Genomic DNA, 19558 nt, shown 5'->3' with positions numbered 1-19558 from the left:
TGTATGAATTTATATTTAATTCGGCATTAATATAATATATATCATTATACGTAACAGATACGTTATATAACGAACGGTAGGAATAATAATATTCGTAATTTTCGATACGTTTGCGAGTGTTTATCTCGTTGGCAACACGTTTCGCGTAATTTCTAATCTACGCGGATGCAATTTGCTAAGCAGATATTTGAATTTTTCTGTGCGTAGGAAAAAGAAGAGTCTCATGGATGCGGGAAGATGATGGTAAACGATTCGAAGATAGAGGGAAGAGCGAAGGATAGGTTCGAAGTGGCGGTGGTACGGCACTGCGTGCCGTGCCGTCGTGCTAGAGTGCAGGTGGGCCGAGGTCCAACGGAAAGAGCCGAACGCCCGCTCGGGGGAAAACCGAGCGGCGGCACTCGACGAGTACTGTTGTCAGACTATTCAGTAATGCTTTGCATGGCCAGCCAGTCGCTAGTGGGCTCGTCGGTGAGAGTCGTGTCGTTCACTCGAAGTGATCGTGTGGTGTTACCCGACGAGGCAGTCAGGCGGTATTCCGAAACCCAAGGTACAACCATACAGCGACGAATGTACCCGCAATCGTGAGTGTTATTTCGTGAGACTGTGAGAGAGAAAACGAACAGACCGTTTTCACGGAGCGTACACCGTCGGTGGAGCTTCGATTTTACGTACTGTTTTTTCACTGAAAACAAAGAACCATTGCTCTACACTGTGTATGGTACACGAGCGATCCAAGATGCTGTCATCAGTGCCAGCGAAATAATAATGTGGTGCGACGTTAGTCAGGTGAGTGAAAAGTGCAACGTCAGTTTTTTTTTTTTTTTCTTCTTCTCCTCCATGCTTTTTTTTCCCCCTTTCGAAAACTGTGCTCGATCTGTGTTCGCCTGCTTCTCTAATGTTCCTGTACGGCCAGTCGAGAGAGCGTTACGTGAACGCACACCACGGCTACGAGACGGTTGTATGTCGTTTCCTGTGAAGAATAAAAGAGTCCTTTACTCTGGTTCTCGAGTTCGGTGTTCGTACGCGAAAGGACTCCGTCGTCGTTTCTTCCGACGATTTCTCTTACCCCATCGGACGATCGTGTATCTCTTAACCATCAATACGTATATCAAGTGCATCAGTGTGTGATTTTCTTTCTCGTCGACGGATATCTCTGATATACGATTGTTAACCTCACTTCTGACTGCCGAAGTAAACGTCTCGTTTCGAACGACGAGTACAGCTCGGCGATTGTAAGCCTTATCCTCTCGTAACGCCTTGAAAGGCTGGCATACACGAACGGTAGAGACGGCGACGAATCTCGTGGAGATTCCGATCATCTATCCTTTCCGACTCGTGGCGTTTATCGAGTCATCGTACAATCGAGCACGATCGTTGCGTCGACCAGTAAAACGGTGTCTCGAAACTGTACAACGCATCCGTCGGTTGGTCGCAGCCGAGCTCTTCTCTCCGATTGAAAAAATCGTAAACACGAGCTCGCTAATTCTTTCTCGCTCGATGCTCGGTTCGCACGAGCTGTTCGAAAAAGTGTCTTGAATTTTTCGTTGTATTTCGTCATCTATCTCTATCTCCCTTTCGTTCTCTCTGAATAGAGCAGTACCGTTAAAGATACGATAACCACCATCAGAAAACGAAAATTTGCGGAGATTTCGAGCCGCTTTCGCGAGGACGTACCCAACGCCGGCTAGAAAATGATACGGCGGCGAATCGAACGTCGTGGCGAAGTGTCAGATTTGACGCGTGGTAACCTCGTGTTCAGTAGTTTGAATTCGAAGCGATCCCGCGTTTCCTTGGGCTTGGTGACGAGCGGCGGTGGGAGGGGGAGGGCAGGGGCAGCAGCAGCAGCAGCAGGAGGAGGAGGAGGAGAAAGAGGAGGTAGGACCGTGGCCGCGGCTCGGTGGCGGAGTTGGCGAGGCAAGGGGGCGCTCGAGGTGGCTGTGGTAACGATGGTGGGTCGTGGGTCGCCGGTTGGAGGGGGATGGGTGAAACGAACGAGTGAGACGGAGAAAGAAGCAATGATATAGAAGGAGTACGAGTACAGAGGAGGGAGGTATACATGTATATATACGTATATATGTATATATATATATATATACGTATAAGTTTATATGTGTATATATATATATATATAAAATACGAGGGAGATAGAGTGCTTGATAAAGAGAGAGAGAGCGAGATAGAGAAAGGTGACCGAAGGCTCCGTGGCTGCCTCTTCTTTACTTGGCCAGCGCTGTAGAGGAAACCTAGCGTCGCCTGTGCGCCGCGAAGAACGAGGAGAAGGGGGTACGACGTTCACTAAGCGACGAGGAAGGGGCACGGTTATGACCAACCATCAAGGGGGCAACGTCGTCATGGTTACACCGACGACAACAACCCGATTCTGTTCTAAGGGATGTTTTTAAAAGTATATATTTACCTTTGCTCTTTTTCTTCTCGCCGATCGCGTGGACGCGATAGGAACGATTTTTTTGCCCTTCCACGCATTGAGCCGTTTGATGGCCCGGTTTTGTATAAGAACACCCGACTGCTTCCATCGAGTTGCTCGAACGTTTAATTGCTGGAACGGAAATTTAACGAGTATGCCACGATCGTAAGGAATTCGTGCGAAATTCGTACTTTTCACGCGAAGACACCTTCTCCTTCGGTTCTCCACTTATCGTACGGCTGTAGCTTGGAGCTACTTTAACGGGGGGGTATAGAGGGCTGTGCACCATCTTGGCGACGAACTTTCGTATGGTGGTTTCCTCGTTTATCCCGGGGCATCGAATACGCCCTAAAATGCTGCTCCATGTCAGTGAAATGCCAATGCGTGATAGCCGCGTTTTTGTGACGGCCTCAGCGAGCCGACGGTGACAGAGCCGTTCGAGTCTGCGACTCGAGAGTACTACTCTCGACACCTTTATCGTTTTATTATACGGGAAGAAATACGTCATGGACCGCAGGTATTTCTGCACTTCGGATCGCGCAGTGTACCTTTAGACACCTCCTCGGTAACGTGATTTTTTCGCGAATTTCTGTTGTTCATGATTGATATCTCTTACTATCCGAATAGAGAATCTTGCATGGGTTTCAATAATTTATCTATCACACAATTGAACATTTATGCGTAATGTGATAGGGTTTTACTTATTTCTCGCGCTAGTTCTTTTTGCATGCGCGATTTTCGCGTCAGCACAACGTGTACGTCGAATGCAAGCGTTCGAACATGTCCGACGGACAGTGATGCACAGGGGTTCGTGTTCACTTCCGTATTAAATTCGTCTATTTTCTACTGAATACACTGCATTCTTGGAAACATTCACATTTTGTATCGATTAATAATAATAGAAAGAAACCCCGTTCGCTTGTAGAACATGGTTAGAAGTATCTTGGCTAGTGACAGATAGTGCTTGGTACTGTTATGTAAGTGGGATATTTTCTTCCGATACGGCCGACCGATCGATCGACTAAAACCAACGCGTAATCCTATTGACGAACGTGGCCAAGAAATCAATCGATTATTTGCGTCAAAAAGCGACATTTTTATATAATTTTCGTGAATTTTACTCCGAACTAATTAATTTTAGTCGTCTTGCATGAGGTTCGGTGGATTAAAGACATATTTTATTTTAACTTATCTTCGCTCTACAAGTAGAAACGTCTAAATATATAGTTATCAGTTGTTCCAAAGTTATTAGCAGTACGAGTTGCTTCATTACTTATTCATTATACTATGATATTAGAATTCAATTGAATCTTCGAATATCTTTCCTTCAAATTCATAGAAATTAAATTCTCGCTCATCTTTTTATTCGAATACTCTATCTCTAATTCTTAATCTCTTCCGTATCCATGTATGTCTACTCTATAGAATTATTCCTGATCTCTTTTAAATAACTATATATTACAACATTTTTCTCCCTATTATCTTTCAACTATTAGATGAAATAGTTCATTCTTTAAATCGTATTTGAACAAATACTTCTCGCACAAACTCGGCAACTGTAACTCTTGCATTAACATCTAGTTCTGTTACGTCATATCGTAAGTTAAAGAAACGAAATGTATTCAATCTCGTTCTAATCTACCCTCACGAGAACGTCGCGAGCTTTCTCAGGAAGCAAGGTTTACCAAAAAAAAAAAGCATCGTCACACCACCGCGAACGAAGATTCATTTCGATCGGAGCGAGATAGACGGACAGGCGAAACCGTCGCGCGGCAAATTTGTCGAGCGGGCAAAGGACAAAAGAGTGGTTCGCAACGGCGATGGAAACGGCGTGTGCCGCGAGCACCGCCGACGTAAAGAGGAGTCCAAGTATATATCCCCCGTTACCCTCCTTGGCCGGTCTGGCCTCCGGCAGGGCTCTTTCTCCGCGCGCCTCCTCGTCCTCCTGCGGCGCATCGAGCCGCTCACCCACCATCACGGGCCATTAACGAGAGAGTTATCGACGCGCGATCTGTCAATAGGCTTCTCCCATTCATAAATTCGCCCGGCGTGTGGCTGCCGCATAGTTTTGCCGCGAAAACCACGTGGCGGCGGCGGCGCGCAACGTCCTCTCCGCCGTTGCACCGCAACGAGCCAGGCCGGAGCCTCCACTACGTGATTTACGGGCCGCGTCCCCGTTTTAAATGCATGCAGGGCAACCGTGCGTGTGTGCCTGTGTCTCGCTCGCTCTCACGCCGCTCACCCACCGTCTGTCTCTTTCTCTATCTCCGTCCCTCTGTTTCTCCCGCCGCGTCGCGCAACGTGTCGGTTCCTCGTTCTCCTACGTGTGTTACGCGTGTCCGTGCGGGGTACAGCGTGGGAGTCGAATGCCTACGGAGAACCCGGTCGCACGCATTTTTCCGGCCAACTGATAGGGGGTGCGCGATGACGAAAATGTCATCGTCAGCCAACGCGTAGCCTACCCGTTCCTCACTCCTCCACCTGTTTTTTAAACACTTCGGGGACTCCGTTTGAACCCTTTTAACCCTTCGCGGTTACATAAGTTTCTGTATAGTAAATCGTCTTGCAACCGAACTGAACTAATTCTATTCGTTTCTTCCGAATGCCCGAATATGTTACTTCAATTGTATTTCTCTCTATTGGTGGGGTGAAATATTAGTTATATAACCAATGAAGTAGGATCAATTTAGTATTTCGAATTGGTTATTCTAAGAGTATGATGACGGTGGTTGATAAGTGATTCGAGCGAATTATTGAGCGATACGATGAAACCACGCATTCACATCGATCCCCATTTGGTACACCGTTAATTTCACGCGATAAAATTTGGGAAAGTCTCTGAAGCTCGCGTGTAACTTAACGTGATAGGCTGAAATTAGGGACGACGTTAGTAAAAACGCGAGTACAAGAAGCGAGAGAACTGAATTCGAAACAGCGAGCATAAAGATAGTCAACGATCGAGTACACATTTGGAAAAGATACATCGACCTGGTATTCAATCAGACTTTCACGCGACGCGCACGCTTCCCGATGTATGTATGCAGGAAGCTTACGAAGGCCAGATAGAGGTACCCGACCTACGGCACTGTTTGGCGTTCGCTGATAACATCGGTGAATCACGAATTACGATTGTTACGTCGCGTCTGGCATCTCCCACTGTCCCCCTTTCGATGCAAAGACAACCGTAGCACGTGGTGCGTGGCCCGACGATCGCGTACCACGCGCAGAGACAAGCCTGCGTTGCACCCGTGTGTTCCCGTGTTTTGTTTACGTTTCAACGGCGCGCCTCCGGCCGATTGAAAAATTCGCAGCCACCGCGTGCGCCTCCACCCGCCGTAATTCACTCGTCGACACACGGTGAACTTGACGCGGTTTCACGCCGCTACAGACGGTAACTGAGAGACCAGCGTGATTTTTCTACGAATGGTAATTCGAATTCGACTCCAATTTCGCGCCAAGTCGCTCGCGCCGCCATTACTGAAACTCGCCAGTCAGTCTTAACTCGTACGCGCGATCGAGTACACGTTCCTACATTTTATTCCATGATTTTCTTTCGTTTCCTGACAAAAAGTGAGGCTCGAAGGTCTAAAGTATTGTGCAACGTTTTCTGGGAACTTGTGTTGTTTCTATATCCGAAATGTGTGGTACGTTGTTTCACCCTGGTCTCTCTCATGGAGTAGGAAGATGTACAACGAGAGTTGTTAGGTAATTTCAGTCCTTGCTGGTTTCCTATCGCAATTTTTCGTACTCCAAGCACTTCCGTTTGCGAGCTAACAGAAAGCTTAGCACGTTTACGTATCACAAAGGTGGTCCGATTTCCAAGTAACTCCTCGTACACTTTTCGTCGATGACCCTTTATTAACACGGTCCTCCTCTGAAACTTTTTCTACCGCGAATAGAACCCCGCCACGGACACGATAGGGAAAAGTATGATTTATGGAAGATACGGGGCCATAATTCAGAGCCGTCTAATTCGATTGCGCGTTGCGAGGCGTCGAAATAAATCCCGATACCGGCCGTTGCCCATACATAACGCCACGAGAATCAGCGTGCAGAGGAAAAAACCCAAAGCTTCTCCTAGCGGGTGGGCTAAGTTTCGAGGATTCCAGCCACGTGCCGTCTAACGGTATCGGCTAGTCGAAAGCGGCTAACCGACGGCGTTCACGAAAAGTAACCGTTACGAGGCGCCTATCCTCCTCCTTCTCCTCCTCCTCCTCCTCGTTCTCGTTCCCCTCGCGCGTATTAGCTATACACACATGCCCATTGAACCGATCTGTTAGCCCGATCGAAAAGGTGCATCGATAAAACCGTGCCGTACTATTCGAGTTGCACGTCAGGATGAGACAGCTTTGCGGTAGGTTAAGGTTAGACACGGGGAATGTCTTTCTCTCCCTGGATTCCTCCCGCGTCTCGCCCATCCCTACTTCCGCGGCAATGAAGCTTTTGTACGGGCAAATTTCACGCCCACCGCGTTGATGGTTTCGTAATTGCGAAGGGAATACACACCGATAGGCCGAACCGGCGAAGCAACAGTCTTTGCGAGACTTTCGCGTGGACAGGGACACGAGAGGCAATTCTCTCGTTCCTAATCGATCCTCGAGTCCTGTCCATCGTTTTCGTCGATTAGTCGTCCCGCTCGCGTCGAAAGGGTGGGTCGGATTAAACGTTGCTTTCACTGGTCAAAATGGAAATCTTTTATGGCCGTCAATTGGTGGACGAAATATTTAGCTACCGATTTAGTACTCTCGCATTTTATCGAGTAATCACATGCTCCGCGCAATGAGTTCTTTTTAGGTCTGAAACAAGACACAATGATAGTCTCGAAGCGCTAAGAATAAGAGAAGTGTACGTTACAACATATTTGATATACGAGTGATGCAACAAATACTTCCACTGTTGTGCAGGTATTAAATTTGAACCCGTTCGTGCCCGCGCCTAGATGTAGGGATTATATTATGAACAAAAAATAAAAGCTGCAGACTTGTTTCGCAATTGTTTTACCATCGTATCGAGTAATCGGATTGAACTTGGCGATGAGTAATGTCCAAGTACAACCAATCGTTATTTCCCCAGCTTCCAAATAAGTAGGAAAAATTATAAGTTCGATACTTTGGTATTCGATGATTCTATCAGTTATATTGTTCGGTGAACAAACAATTCTAATTCACCGATGAAATATATAACAGTCGAGGAGAGTTTGCGGTAGAGGGAGACATTCAACAGCCATTGAAAAATGTCTCCTTCCCTTTCTGGGTTGTTTAGATGGCACTACCGATATAATGAAAGAGGAATAATGCCACCTGTCCATCAGTGGCCGCACATTGCGGTTTCCTCATAGGATCCTCTCGTATATATGGCTCACGCGATAGCAGGTGTTGCTTTCGAGCCACCGTGACGCTTCTCGACCCTTGTTTCGCCGTCGGCTCTGAATTCTCCTCTCTGACTCCTCTGCGTTTCGTTCACCGAGTGATCTCTTTCTACCCCGCTGTTATTCGGCCTTGAACCTTTTAATCCTCGCTGCGTAACCCTCCGCTGCCTCACTTTTTCCGTCTCTCTTTCACCTTGCCTCTTTTCACTAACCGAGGCCCTTATATTGTACTTTTATTAGCCTTTACCGTTGCCTGCATTGTTTACTCGCCGTTCGAAATTATATCAACGACTCGACTCGTGCTTCCTTTATTGTTCTCCGGATGAATGAGACCCGTCTGCGCGGCGTTCACAGTTTTTACGTTCGCGAATGTTTGTTTCCTTTATGCTCTCGATCGACTTCTTTTCTCTTGTAACACGCGCATCTCTGTGTAGGAAACATCGACAACGCGTAAACGTGGCGCGTCCCTTTTTTACGCAGCTACATGTTGTTACCATTGGAGAACATCAGGGGAAATGAATGTTTCAATAATCGGTAGCGTTCGGTTACCTTCGAACGCGATACTCGAATTAGACGATCAATTGACTTTTCGTTGTTTAAAATGAAATTCTACTTGAATTCAAGCGATTCAAAAGTAAACTAAGTTGTGACTAATATGGGGAAAAGTTAAGCGAGCGTTCGCGCATCTAATTCTGGCGCGTACGCGTTCCAATTCGCAATAGCGTCCCGCGGTGAGCACGTGTCGCGCGCTCCGTTTTCGTATACGATACATTATGCGACGCACCGCTTTCTTCCCGCCAACCGGCCGAAACGAGTCGAGCGTCGTTGTACACACTCTGAATCGGGCACGCATTTAAAACAGAAACGGGTCGTGCGCGCGTCTCGACGCATGCATCGGCCACGATAAGCGTGTGTGCATTCGCACGTGAACCGGCGTGTCCCCGCGAGGCGATGCCGCGCGTGGCCATTTACACGCGGCCCCAAAGTAACCAAACGAAGAGTTTCCCGCGTGGTAAAAGGTACAGACACACGGACGGACGCTCCGCGTACAAGTTCACCGGCAACAGCGAAACGCGGCGCGTTATTTATCGACAGCGGAGCAACGGAACGTTCTGACTGGAAACTGTTCTCTAACTTAACAAGAGTAGAGGGAAACACCTGGACGAGCGTCGGTGCGGAGTACACGCGTGCAACGGTGTACGCAAGCAACAGAGGAAGCAACAGCTGACGATATCGACGAACGAGGACAGTTTATGTACTTTCTACGCGACGAGAGAGGCAGGGGATGGATGATCCACGTGTATGCGTGAGAGGTTCTCGCGTTACAGAGGGCCACGGTTCGCATATAGCGTAATGTACGATGTAAACACACGTGGGCGAGCGGGAGAAAGGGTAAGGGTGAGAGTAAGAGAGAAAGAGAGAGAGCGTGGCGACATACATACAATCTCGTCGGAGTATGCGTCGATGCATTGTGATATCGTCCTCTTCTACTACTATCCGTCGACTCTCCCCCTACACACCGGTACAGACAGTGTGTACCTCCTCCTTCCTCCAACCACTACCACCTCCTTCCATCCATCCCTTTCAACCGCACCGAGATCGCTGTGCACTTCGCCTCGCGCCCCTCGCCCTGTGCACCCTTCTTGTCGTGCAGCCAGCGATACACTTTGTCCTCGTCGACTCTTCGGTTGCTGATACATATTGATCTCTCTCTCTCCCTCTCTTCCTTCCTCCGATTCACTCAACTACAATAGATCACCATTGGACAAAGCGAATTTTCGGGTTTCACGAATAGGATTTTCATTGTCCCCTAATATGCTTAGAATCGTATGCACCGATTTCAATTTGACTATTACTTGATCCTAGAACTGTTGAATATAGAAAAGTGGTGTAATTGTATTGCGTATTAGTTCACGGTTAAATATTAAATAGCCACAACGGCAATAGAAAGTGCGTTCGGTATTATCGGTTTTAGAGTCAGATTTCATACCGATTCCAAAGGGCAATGTTTCTATTTAGAGAGATTAAAACAGAAACCAGAAACTGTTTATTTTCTACAAGATAAGAGGCTGAATGTTCCCCCGCATAGGTTTCCTTGAACCTATAACGCTAAATAAACAATTCTATCATCGATGCCTTATCTGCGTCTGGCTCGAGCCCCGTGCTGTGAAAGGGTTGATCGCATCTACAATTATTAGCTGATTACCTTAGATAGATCATTTTCATTTATCACTCTGTTCTTCTTGGTTTGAACTGTCTTAAACAGGAACGTGCTGAAGCGTACGTATTCAAAGGGTCGCGAAAAGAAATTGCGAAGTCGTCGATGATTGCTGTAGGCGGGCGCATTAGTAGAGCAACACGTGTATCGCGAGTGATCTCTCGGTAAAAATCGCCGGAACAATGTGCCCTTGGCAACTCGTGCCGTAAAGAACGAAACTTGCCACGGCGTTGAACTTGCAATATTTGAACTTGGTTACTCCCGGGCGCGGGGACGCGTGGAGGAAGACTTTCTGTGTCGCGGAGGGAAACTTTGGTGGTGTGTAGGTACGCGGCCACCGCCGCTCGAACTCTCGGGGTACACAATGGGCACGCGAGCGTGTATGAAGGTTGACCGTGAATGAAGCCTATTTGCGTACGAGCAATAACAGGTGACACTCTCCACGGTTGTTTACCTTCCCTATCGGCAAAAAGCCGGACGTGGAAATCCGTGGCGGTGAGGGAACGGCTGGCAGAGAAACAGAGAGAGAGCGAGAGAGAGCGCGAGCGAGAGAGAGGGAGTCGGGGACCCACGTGGGCTGTCGTATTTTAAAGAACGACCAGTCACATGCGCTTTCAATGAACTTGTGCACCGCGTATGATCGACTTTCGAACAGGTCGTTGCACTATCGTAAAGAATATATAGGATAAAGCCTGCGCATGCGAACACGGCTTGCTGCTCGTAAATGTTCTTTATGATCGCTCGATGTACGGTTCTATCGATTCCGATGATTATTAGTTGCATCAATGGGAGACGGTTAGGTCTGCGTGGAATGTCTGTGCTGGTTTACGCAAAAGTTTTCATGCTTCTTTGGTCACGAGTTTGAAAAAGATTCTAATACCAATTCGAGTCTTTCAATGAAAGAAATGGTGTCTCGTACCTTCGTCCGTGGTTCCTCCGTGTTGTCACAACCTTAAAGTATCGATAACGCGGGGGAGAAAGACGGCGAGATAAAAATTGATACTGCTACAATACTGCCAACAATAACAATAACAATTTATCCACGTGATACGGTAAAAATTGGTAAAAATCTCCGTGCGGTAGAAACTTTGAACGGGGATGTGCATTGATACAGATACGTCTCGTGGATCGTGTACCGGTACACGGAACGTGCGCCACGTATGTACGAATACGTATACAGTTTCACTCATTTACCAATACATTCGCATGGTTTACAAGTCCCTTAGACACGTTGCCAGTGTGTGTTTTCTCTTTGTCTCTGTCGCTCAGGTCGTGCACATACACATGCATACACGCGCATATGTACACAGCGAAAAGACGTGCAGGGGATGTGCGAACGTCCCCCCAACGAAGAAACGCTCGGACGGATCTCCGAAGATCACGTGCTGCGCATAACTTACATTCCCACCACTCCTTTCGGTAGCACGTGCCTTCACGGTTCTGTCTCTCCTTCTTTCTCTCTCTCTCTCTCTCTTTCTCTCTCTCTATACATATATATATGTATATATATATATCTCTATCTGCTCGTATCTCTGTCTCGCTTTTCAACGTGCCCTCTCCTCCCCGTCGTCCCACCGTTCGCGTTTGATTCCGCGATTCGGTTCAATCGAATGGTATACGATCTTAGACAGTCAGTCGCCTCCCGCGACGCCGCATCGACGGACTTGCTACCACGCTCCTTCGGTACGAACTGGAGGAAACTGGACTCTCACTGTGAAATCGCGTATGGGCGATATGCTTTCTTAAATAAATGTACTCGTTCGTTATGAAATTGTAATTTAGGTGGGATTCTGTGGGTATCTCTTTATAGAAACAACTGTGCATTTAAACAAATTTTTTTTGTTTGAGTTAATGGTTTAAACTTTTTGAAAATTGTATTCGTAGTGTTTAGTATCCTGGACCATTAGTAGAGATCTTTTAAAAGTCATTCAGATGAAATTTCTACACTAAATGAAGCTTCTTCCATTACGTTATTGTTGAGTTTTCGGTAGACCTCATTATTTTTATGGGTTTTTTAATTCGTGGACAATTGAAATTAGGTATATATCGGATGATACAAAAATCGTGCGCGCGATGTTTTTGCCAAACAGATGAAGATGCATCCGCGAGGTTAACTTGACCCGACGGTGGCTGCTTTCGCGTGACAAATAAATCGCCACGTGGTTCAGGTTATATCCTCCGTTCCCCCTGCGCATCCCTTCGCCACAGCTTCCCCCATCGACGTTCTGGCCAACTGTAAATTCACGCGCCTACACACAGGTGGCACCGCCCTCTTGCCAAGTGCACGTACGAATAGAAACGAGTACTCCCTTTGGAGATATAGATACGTCTCCTCTGTACGTGTAGCGCGCGCGACATAGAGGGGATAAGCGGGACTGAGAGAGAAAAAGAGAGGAAGAGAGGGCTCTGTCTGTTTATCATATGTAAATTTGAGGTGGCCGTGTGGGTGCGCGACGGAGATGGTAAAAAGAGACTGTGCACGGCCAGAGGAGATAGGAACTCTCCATTCAGCAATAAATGCATTCCAACGGGGGCCGTCGTGCCGGCAGCAACGAGCCTCCGCACGACTCTCCGTGCCTTTACGTATTTTACACTATGCAGTTGCGTTTTCTGTGTTAATAAACCACCCGATTTATCGAAATTGGATTTCAGATTAAATATTTTTATATCCGTTCTCAAAAGGACACGTTAGAAATTGTTGCTACTATCAGTATATAATCATTAGAAACGATAGTAAACATTAATTTTCGTGTGTCTGTCGCTGAAACTTCTTTACGTTCTACCGTTTAGGTAATGATTTCTGGTTTTCAAGACAGAAGTCAACTATTCCTATTGCGATACCAAAGATCGTGACCCTTATTGTTACGCGAAAACGAATTCTAATAAGCATGGCGGTACGACTTTCTTTCGTAAAAGGTATTTTCTACCATTACTGGTAGTAGTCTCCTTAATCTCATTGTTTCTGGGTTACGTGTATATATATATATACTCATATCGAAGGCTGTACCAGCAGGATTCGAAACAACCCCTCGCGTTGTAACGCACGCAACTGGATCGCTATCGCGTGCGAAAGGCCAGCCGCATGCGGCAGTTCACGCACTCCCGTGCAGGTGGCAGCACAGTACGGTACCTCGTCACTCACACACACGGCCGTACGTAGAGTCACGAAGCTCACTACCGATGCAGCACCGCGAGCTCTTGTCTCACGCGTAAATACCCGGATACTTGCGCAAGAATTCCTCTCGGCGCACGACTCACGCGCTTATGCTCTCTTTTTGTCTCCCGCGTGCATGCTTAACTACAGTTCCCTCCCTCTTTATTCCCCCGTGGCTTTCTCGCGTTCGCAATGAGACGTCTCAAAAGTCTGTCGCGCGACGTCCAACCACTCCCCTCCCCCCTGTCTCTATCGCGGTAGAATTCCGCCTAGAATTATAGTTAGTTTATATCTATCTAGAATCCATGTTAATAATATATCGGGAAGGGTGGAAATGAAAAATACCCTCCGCGTTACATCGAACATCGTCGAAACGAGCGATACTAAAAAACGATTCGTGGAACATTCCATCGGATATATCGCGAATCTAACCTCGTGCGGCTTCTGCCGAGACACAAAACGTAATCGCGTATATTGCTCGTCGTTTCACCCACACGAGGAACGCCTTATCGCGTAACGAGGCTACGTCCGCGTAGTTTGCGCCGAAGCGCGCCTAGTGGGGGACTATCACGAGCAACATTCTTTCAGCTGTGTGCTCGGAGGTTACGCAATCAGACTTTCCACTTCGCCGTTGACGTTGCCGACTGTACGTCGACGTCGACACGTACTCGTCTCCGTCAGTGTCGTTTTCGAAAGGGCGCTCGGGAGGCTGTCGCAGGTCACTCGTTCGATAACGCTCGGCGAATAGTCCCGCATCGATCCTCGAGGAAACCTGCTGCCACACGAAACGGTCTTTTTTCGAAGTTCGAGTAGCGTGAGCAGCAGTTACGTGGCAGAGGTAGACGGAGAGAGGCACGGGGGAAATGAGATTACGTAACGTCGTCGGACGTGCAAGTGCTTCGAGATTTTTGATGTAAAGGATATTTCTAGACGGTGAAAAATGATCCTAAGGGGTGGATTTGCACGATTGTAACATTTCAAAATTTAGATTTTATCGAACGACTAAGCAGCGTTCATTTCCGTTGTCCTTCACTTATTCAGAATCCCTATGATTTCAATTCTAGAGTTTACTATGAATAAAATTCCATCTGCAACATTCAACACTCAACAGGGACTCGTGTTATTACATTTTAGATTCTTAGCACAGAGATCTTGTGCCGAATCTAACGCCAATGACTATACGCGGACGATACTCCAGAATCCCATGTTAGTACTCGAGGGTTTTAAAAACATGGTATGGCGCATTTCGGGTTTATGTATTAGCAAGTAAAAGAGAAGATGAGTTTCACTTTTACTATGCGTATAGAAGTAGTAAAAAGCTGCGTGAAATTTGTGACGCACATCTTTACGTAATTTGTCTCGTTTTGTTTTTCACGTAATACGTCATACAGGAAGAAAACGCAATAAAATTGCATAATCTGTGCTCGCGGACCGCTGCTGCTTCCCTTCACCGACGAACGATTTATCTCGTTCGTTCGACGCGCGCGTCGCTCCCAATTTTATTCCCTTTCGTGAAACAACCCGCCAATTACTGATGCGCTCTCCTCGATCGTCCGAGTGGTTTACGTGAGCCACGTGTACCATCGATGGAAGGCTTTTCTATAGAAAGACGGCAGCTCCATAATTTGTTGAAATTGAATTACAGGTGGCATTGAACGTAGAAAAGATTCTGAAAACATAAATCGTTGCGGAAAAAGTAGCTCCGAATTCGCTCTTAACTTAAACAACTTTAAGACTTAAGGGTAAAATCGCCAAAGTATTATGAATATATATCTAAAAGTATTGTTTGTTTGTTGTTTCATTAGTCGTTCAAGATTCGGTACATTCGGAGCTGCCTCCTTCATGCTGCAAGCTCGTCGATTCTGCTGGAAAAATTACTCCGCCGGCAATCTACTCGAAACATAAAATCATCAAAATACGTTCATCCACCTTGAAAATGACCAGACATTCTCTCCCCCGGTTGGATGAAACTCTCCCGTAGTAGTACCTCCCGAAATTGTTCAGCGTTATTTTCGCTGATCTCCTCCCGAAAAAAACTGCCCACCCCCACCACAGGCCACCCCGGAGAGAGAGTCAGTGTCCTTTAAGTAAGTTAGACGCCTGCGCGAATCGAGGCTGGAAATTCTCGACCGGCAATGGGTGAGGGTGGCGCATGGTGGTGGTAGTTGGAGCCACGGTGGTGGGGTCGGAAGGAGACAGAAGGGTGTAGATGTCGGTGTGGGCCGCGTGGGCGGACGGGTGGAGGGTTAATAGGACATTGGCGCCACGACGGCGGCTGCGAGAAGCCCGGCCACGTGCGCTCGCTATCGAACGGCCGCCATCCCCAATCCACCCGTCCACTCAGCCCCATCCACCCCTTCTATACCGCACCCCTACCTCTTCCTTATCCGTCACAACCCTCTACACCCTTCTCTCTATTCGAGTCCACCCTCCCAGACCCCCTATTACCCCCATCGCTTCTCTTTCCCCTCTCTCTCTCTCTCCCCCTCTCCATACCACCACGCCCCTATCCCTTATACACGCCGTACCAAACTATGGCTACGTGCTACGTATATACGTACATATATAGAGCCGTGCACATATCTATAGAACGTATATCGTGCTGCATATACCGGGATATTCGTGTGCGCTTCTATGTACCGCGTATATACGTACACACATGAGTGGACTGGCTGCTGGCTATACTTGTGTAGGTGTAATACGTACGTTGCACGTATATACACCCGTCGTACAGCTGTATATTTCAGAATGAGCTGGATATATCGCGCGAGAGAAGTCGCTGAACATGAAGTATACAGTTTATGCCATTACCGACGCTTCAACGAATTTCAGTCTCTTTTCAGACGACAAGATAATCTGATAGGAAGGTCGCAGGGAGATGCGCTGATACGCCCCGCGCTGTCGTATTGTGTTTTCGAATTTTTCAACCAGCCAAACAATGCACCGTTTATCTGGCAACCGTTTTTCCATTGGTAAACACTTAATTCCGCGGTCTCTAATTTTCATCGTGGCCTGTCGACCTCTCAGTTGATCCTCGGCTAGGCTAAAACGGTAGCTTGTTTGCGCGTGTATCTTTCGCGACCTGGTTGCGCCGGTATCTCGGTAGTATGTTTTATGACTTGGATTCTTCGAAACGAACACACGATACGTGTATGCCTCGCATTCAACACCAGATAAGAATGTATTTGAGCAAGTGTACGTTGGCGCCTGAGAAAATCACTCTTCTTACTCGCTATCGCCACCTCGATTATCTATCTGGAATATTTCGGGAGTTTAAACGCTTCTAGTTCCCTCCAATTTTCCATTTTCCTCAATATCGTCGAAAATACGTTTTGCACCTTGAAATCATAATGCACACGAAATTTCAGTCATGACAGTTGTATTGTCACGATGCAAATCGTACGACGCAATCCTACGTGGCTTTTTAGAAATTCTATTTCGAGTATTACCTATCGCAAAAGTTGTACAATTGTAGCCACATTTGTATCCGAGGGTGTTAGTATTTGAAGAAGTATACATGAAAATGAGTCTTCTATAATAAGATCCTTGGAGGCTATTCCTCGTGTGCCAAAGGAATTTTCAAGGTGTACAATCGGCCACGGGTATGCGTGCGTGCGTACACGCGCGTCACATCCTTCCAAACCAGTTTCACACGGACGTAACTGATACCTTCGTCTTCCTCGTGGATCGGACGATCTCTCACTCTCCTCTTTCTCAGTCCCTTTGCCACCATCTTCTCTCTGTCCTTCTTTTTCTAGCCCTATCCCTTTCTCGCGCCCTACCACGCAAGGATATGCCGCGACTCTCTCGCGTTCTAAGGCCATTTTCGAAGTCCCGACTGGCGCGAATTATCGTTGAACTGACTTGGTCACCTCGAACGGGGGAGACGAAAGCGCTATAAGTTTCCGATCTTCTCGAACCTGCTCCCAAGCGTTCGATGATTCCGTCTTACCTCTGTGTCGAAATTCATCGTAGAAAATTTCCTTTCCCCCTTCTTTTTTTTTGCCAAAGTATTAGTTTACCGCAGCTTAGTACGTTTAGAAATTATATTTAGAGCACAATGTAGCTTTTCACCTCAGATTGAATTGTCCATAGAATCGTTACTAATAAAAATTTTGTGTCGAAGCACATGAGATACTTTCGATACGTGTAGAGTATGTTGAACAATTGTTGAATAACACGGGAGGCATAGATGGGACCACTGGAAGCTAAGAAAAGTAGCAGCGCAACAAAGTATGTATATACGTATCGTAGGGAGAGGTCTGCTGACAGTCGAACCGGCAAGTAACGGGTAGGTAACAGGTAGCCTCGCGGTTATTTGCTTAATGGCGCCTGCTGTAGGATCCACCGCGACTAGAGGTGGTCCCTCTAATTGCCGACATGATCCCTACACTTACCGGTAATAATTACCCTGAAGATATCGCGCGGCGCCGCGCCATTCATCTGAACATCAGCAACGTTTCTCCCGAACTAAAATTGTTTCCGAACTGGAACACTGTGGAAAATAGTAAAAGACCCTAATAGAAATTACGGCCGGCGAAATGAAGTGCAAGTTCCCCCGTTTATTGCGCGAAAGTGGAGTTTTAGAAAACGACGCGTGGTACGCCTCTTACCCTTTACATGTTCAAACCAGTTGAAAAGGACGCGTGGTTATTAACGTTATGTTATAAAATAAATTAACGCAGGAATTAGCAGCGTTCCGGGAAGAGTTCTTTAACGAGATTCAGTCCCCATTTATCCTACGGGTAAAGCAAACTTTTACGAAATACACCTACGCAACGCGTTACATGAGCGCCGCGCTCGCCTCTGCTCTCTCTCTCTCTTCTCCACCGCGGCTATCGGCGCCCGCTGTCTTTTTCACCATCGTGACGCGTCTTCTCGCCCTTTCCTAGCGTTCTGAAAGGTGCGGTTTCAGAAAGGTGCGTTTTTCAGGGCTCTCTCTCCCCTCTCCCCCGGCTGAAGTTCTCTGAAAACCCAACTGTGTGCTTCAGCCACAACGGAAAATCTATACGTCGAGGGGAACCCGGAGCGCAGCGCTGCCCTCTACCGCATCGTTCAAAACCTGTCGTTCCTGATCTTCCAAGTGTACTCGTTTGTTACATTGTGTCCGACGGACCACCAAAAATTGTACTCTGCCAATAATGGTGCAATATTAGTGAAAGAAAAGTGTCAAAGATATCTGTAGTTTAAATGTTGAATAAAGAAAAACTCCAGGATACGATAAATAATTTGTATATATATGTATGTGTATGTATATATACACGCACATGAGTATCATTACTGTGGCATTAAGAATTCTGATTAATTGTTATCTGTTTAAACGAAGCTACCAAAAAGAAATATTGCCACGCCCAGTTGATCGGCGAGGTAGAAAAGATCGTGGCCACAGATCGTTGTTATATCTTGCTATTGCGTTCGTTGCTATACAATCCATTAACATCCTTCTGTCATTTTCTGCAATTTTGCATGCGGCAACCGGCGACGATTTCGCCCATCGCGAAATCCTCGTTTCGAGAGCGCCCGTTATTCGTCCTCCTCGAGAAGCCTCGATATCGTACGGACTCTCGCCGGTCGTGTGTGAACGAACCTGTACGCAGAACGCGATAGAGCAACGAAGACGACGAAACTGTGCATGTACATCGAGTATGTGTGCCGTGTGCGTGTGTGTGTGGACGTACGCGCGCGCGCGCGTGTAGTAGAAGAGAGAAAATGAACGAAAGAAGGATGACGCGAGGTAGAGTGAGCGGTAGTCGCGCAACAGAGAGCGCGAGAGAGTCAGGGGAGAGTAAAGCTTGAAGGGAGAAGATAGATGCAGTATGTGTTGGATGAAGAGAGACGCATTGCTGGCGCGCATGGGGCGTTGCCATGGAAACGTCAGCTCAACCCACCCCCTCGTCGCCCTATTGGTGAGAAGGAGAGAGAAATAGAGTGAAAGAGCGAAGTAAAAGACTGACAGAGAGAAAGAGCGAGGGAAAAAGAAGGAATTACAGAAATAGAGGGAGTGAAAGGACGGTCAGAAGAGAGAGAGAGAGAGAGCGAGAGAGAGAGAGAGGGAGAGAGAGAGTGAGCGAGTGAGTGAGAGGGAGTAAAAGATAAAAACTGGAGTGAGATAGAGCGAGAAAGAAGGATAGAGCAGGGAGAACTAGGAGTGTGACGAAAAGAGGAAGAGAGAAAACGGGAGCGGGACCAGAGAGTAAAACAGGAAGGAATAGGGTAAGGGAAGTGAGAGGGTGATCATCGGTGGAAGAGGGAGAAATGAGCAAGGGAGAGAGCTGCCAAACGCGGGGCCGCCAGTGCAATCAACCCGTTGCCCGTCCGCGAGGGTAAAACTACCCCAAAGTCAAACGAGGATACGTATATTGCGGAAAGAGCACCATCGCTCTATGTTTGATA

General features: G+C 47.2%; 1 protein-coding gene across 2 annotated transcripts in view; it reads left to right on the top strand.

The window, feature by feature from the left end:
* The first annotated feature begins 232 nt into the window (after positions 1-232).
* Positions 233-19558, top strand: part of Tara (SERTA domain-containing protein 2 taranis) — a 40911-nt gene continuing 21585 nt past the window's right edge. For both annotated transcript variants that reach the window (XR_013101815.1, XM_076894603.1), the window contains exon 1: positions 233-786. Coding sequence is in view for 1 of the 2 variants with exons in the window: in XM_076894603.1 (XP_076750718.1) it covers positions 766-786 (21 nt within the window). In the remaining variant the exon portion in view is untranslated. The remainder of the gene's footprint in view (positions 787-19558) is intronic.

The sequence above is a fragment of the Xylocopa sonorina genome, chromosome 4, assembly GCF_050948175.1.
Source record: "Xylocopa sonorina isolate GNS202 chromosome 4, iyXylSono1_principal, whole genome shotgun sequence".
NCBI lineage: Eukaryota > Metazoa > Arthropoda > Insecta > Hymenoptera > Apidae > Xylocopa > Xylocopa sonorina.
The sequence above is the reverse complement of the archived record's forward strand: the minus strand, read 5'-3'. Positions and strand labels throughout refer to the sequence as shown.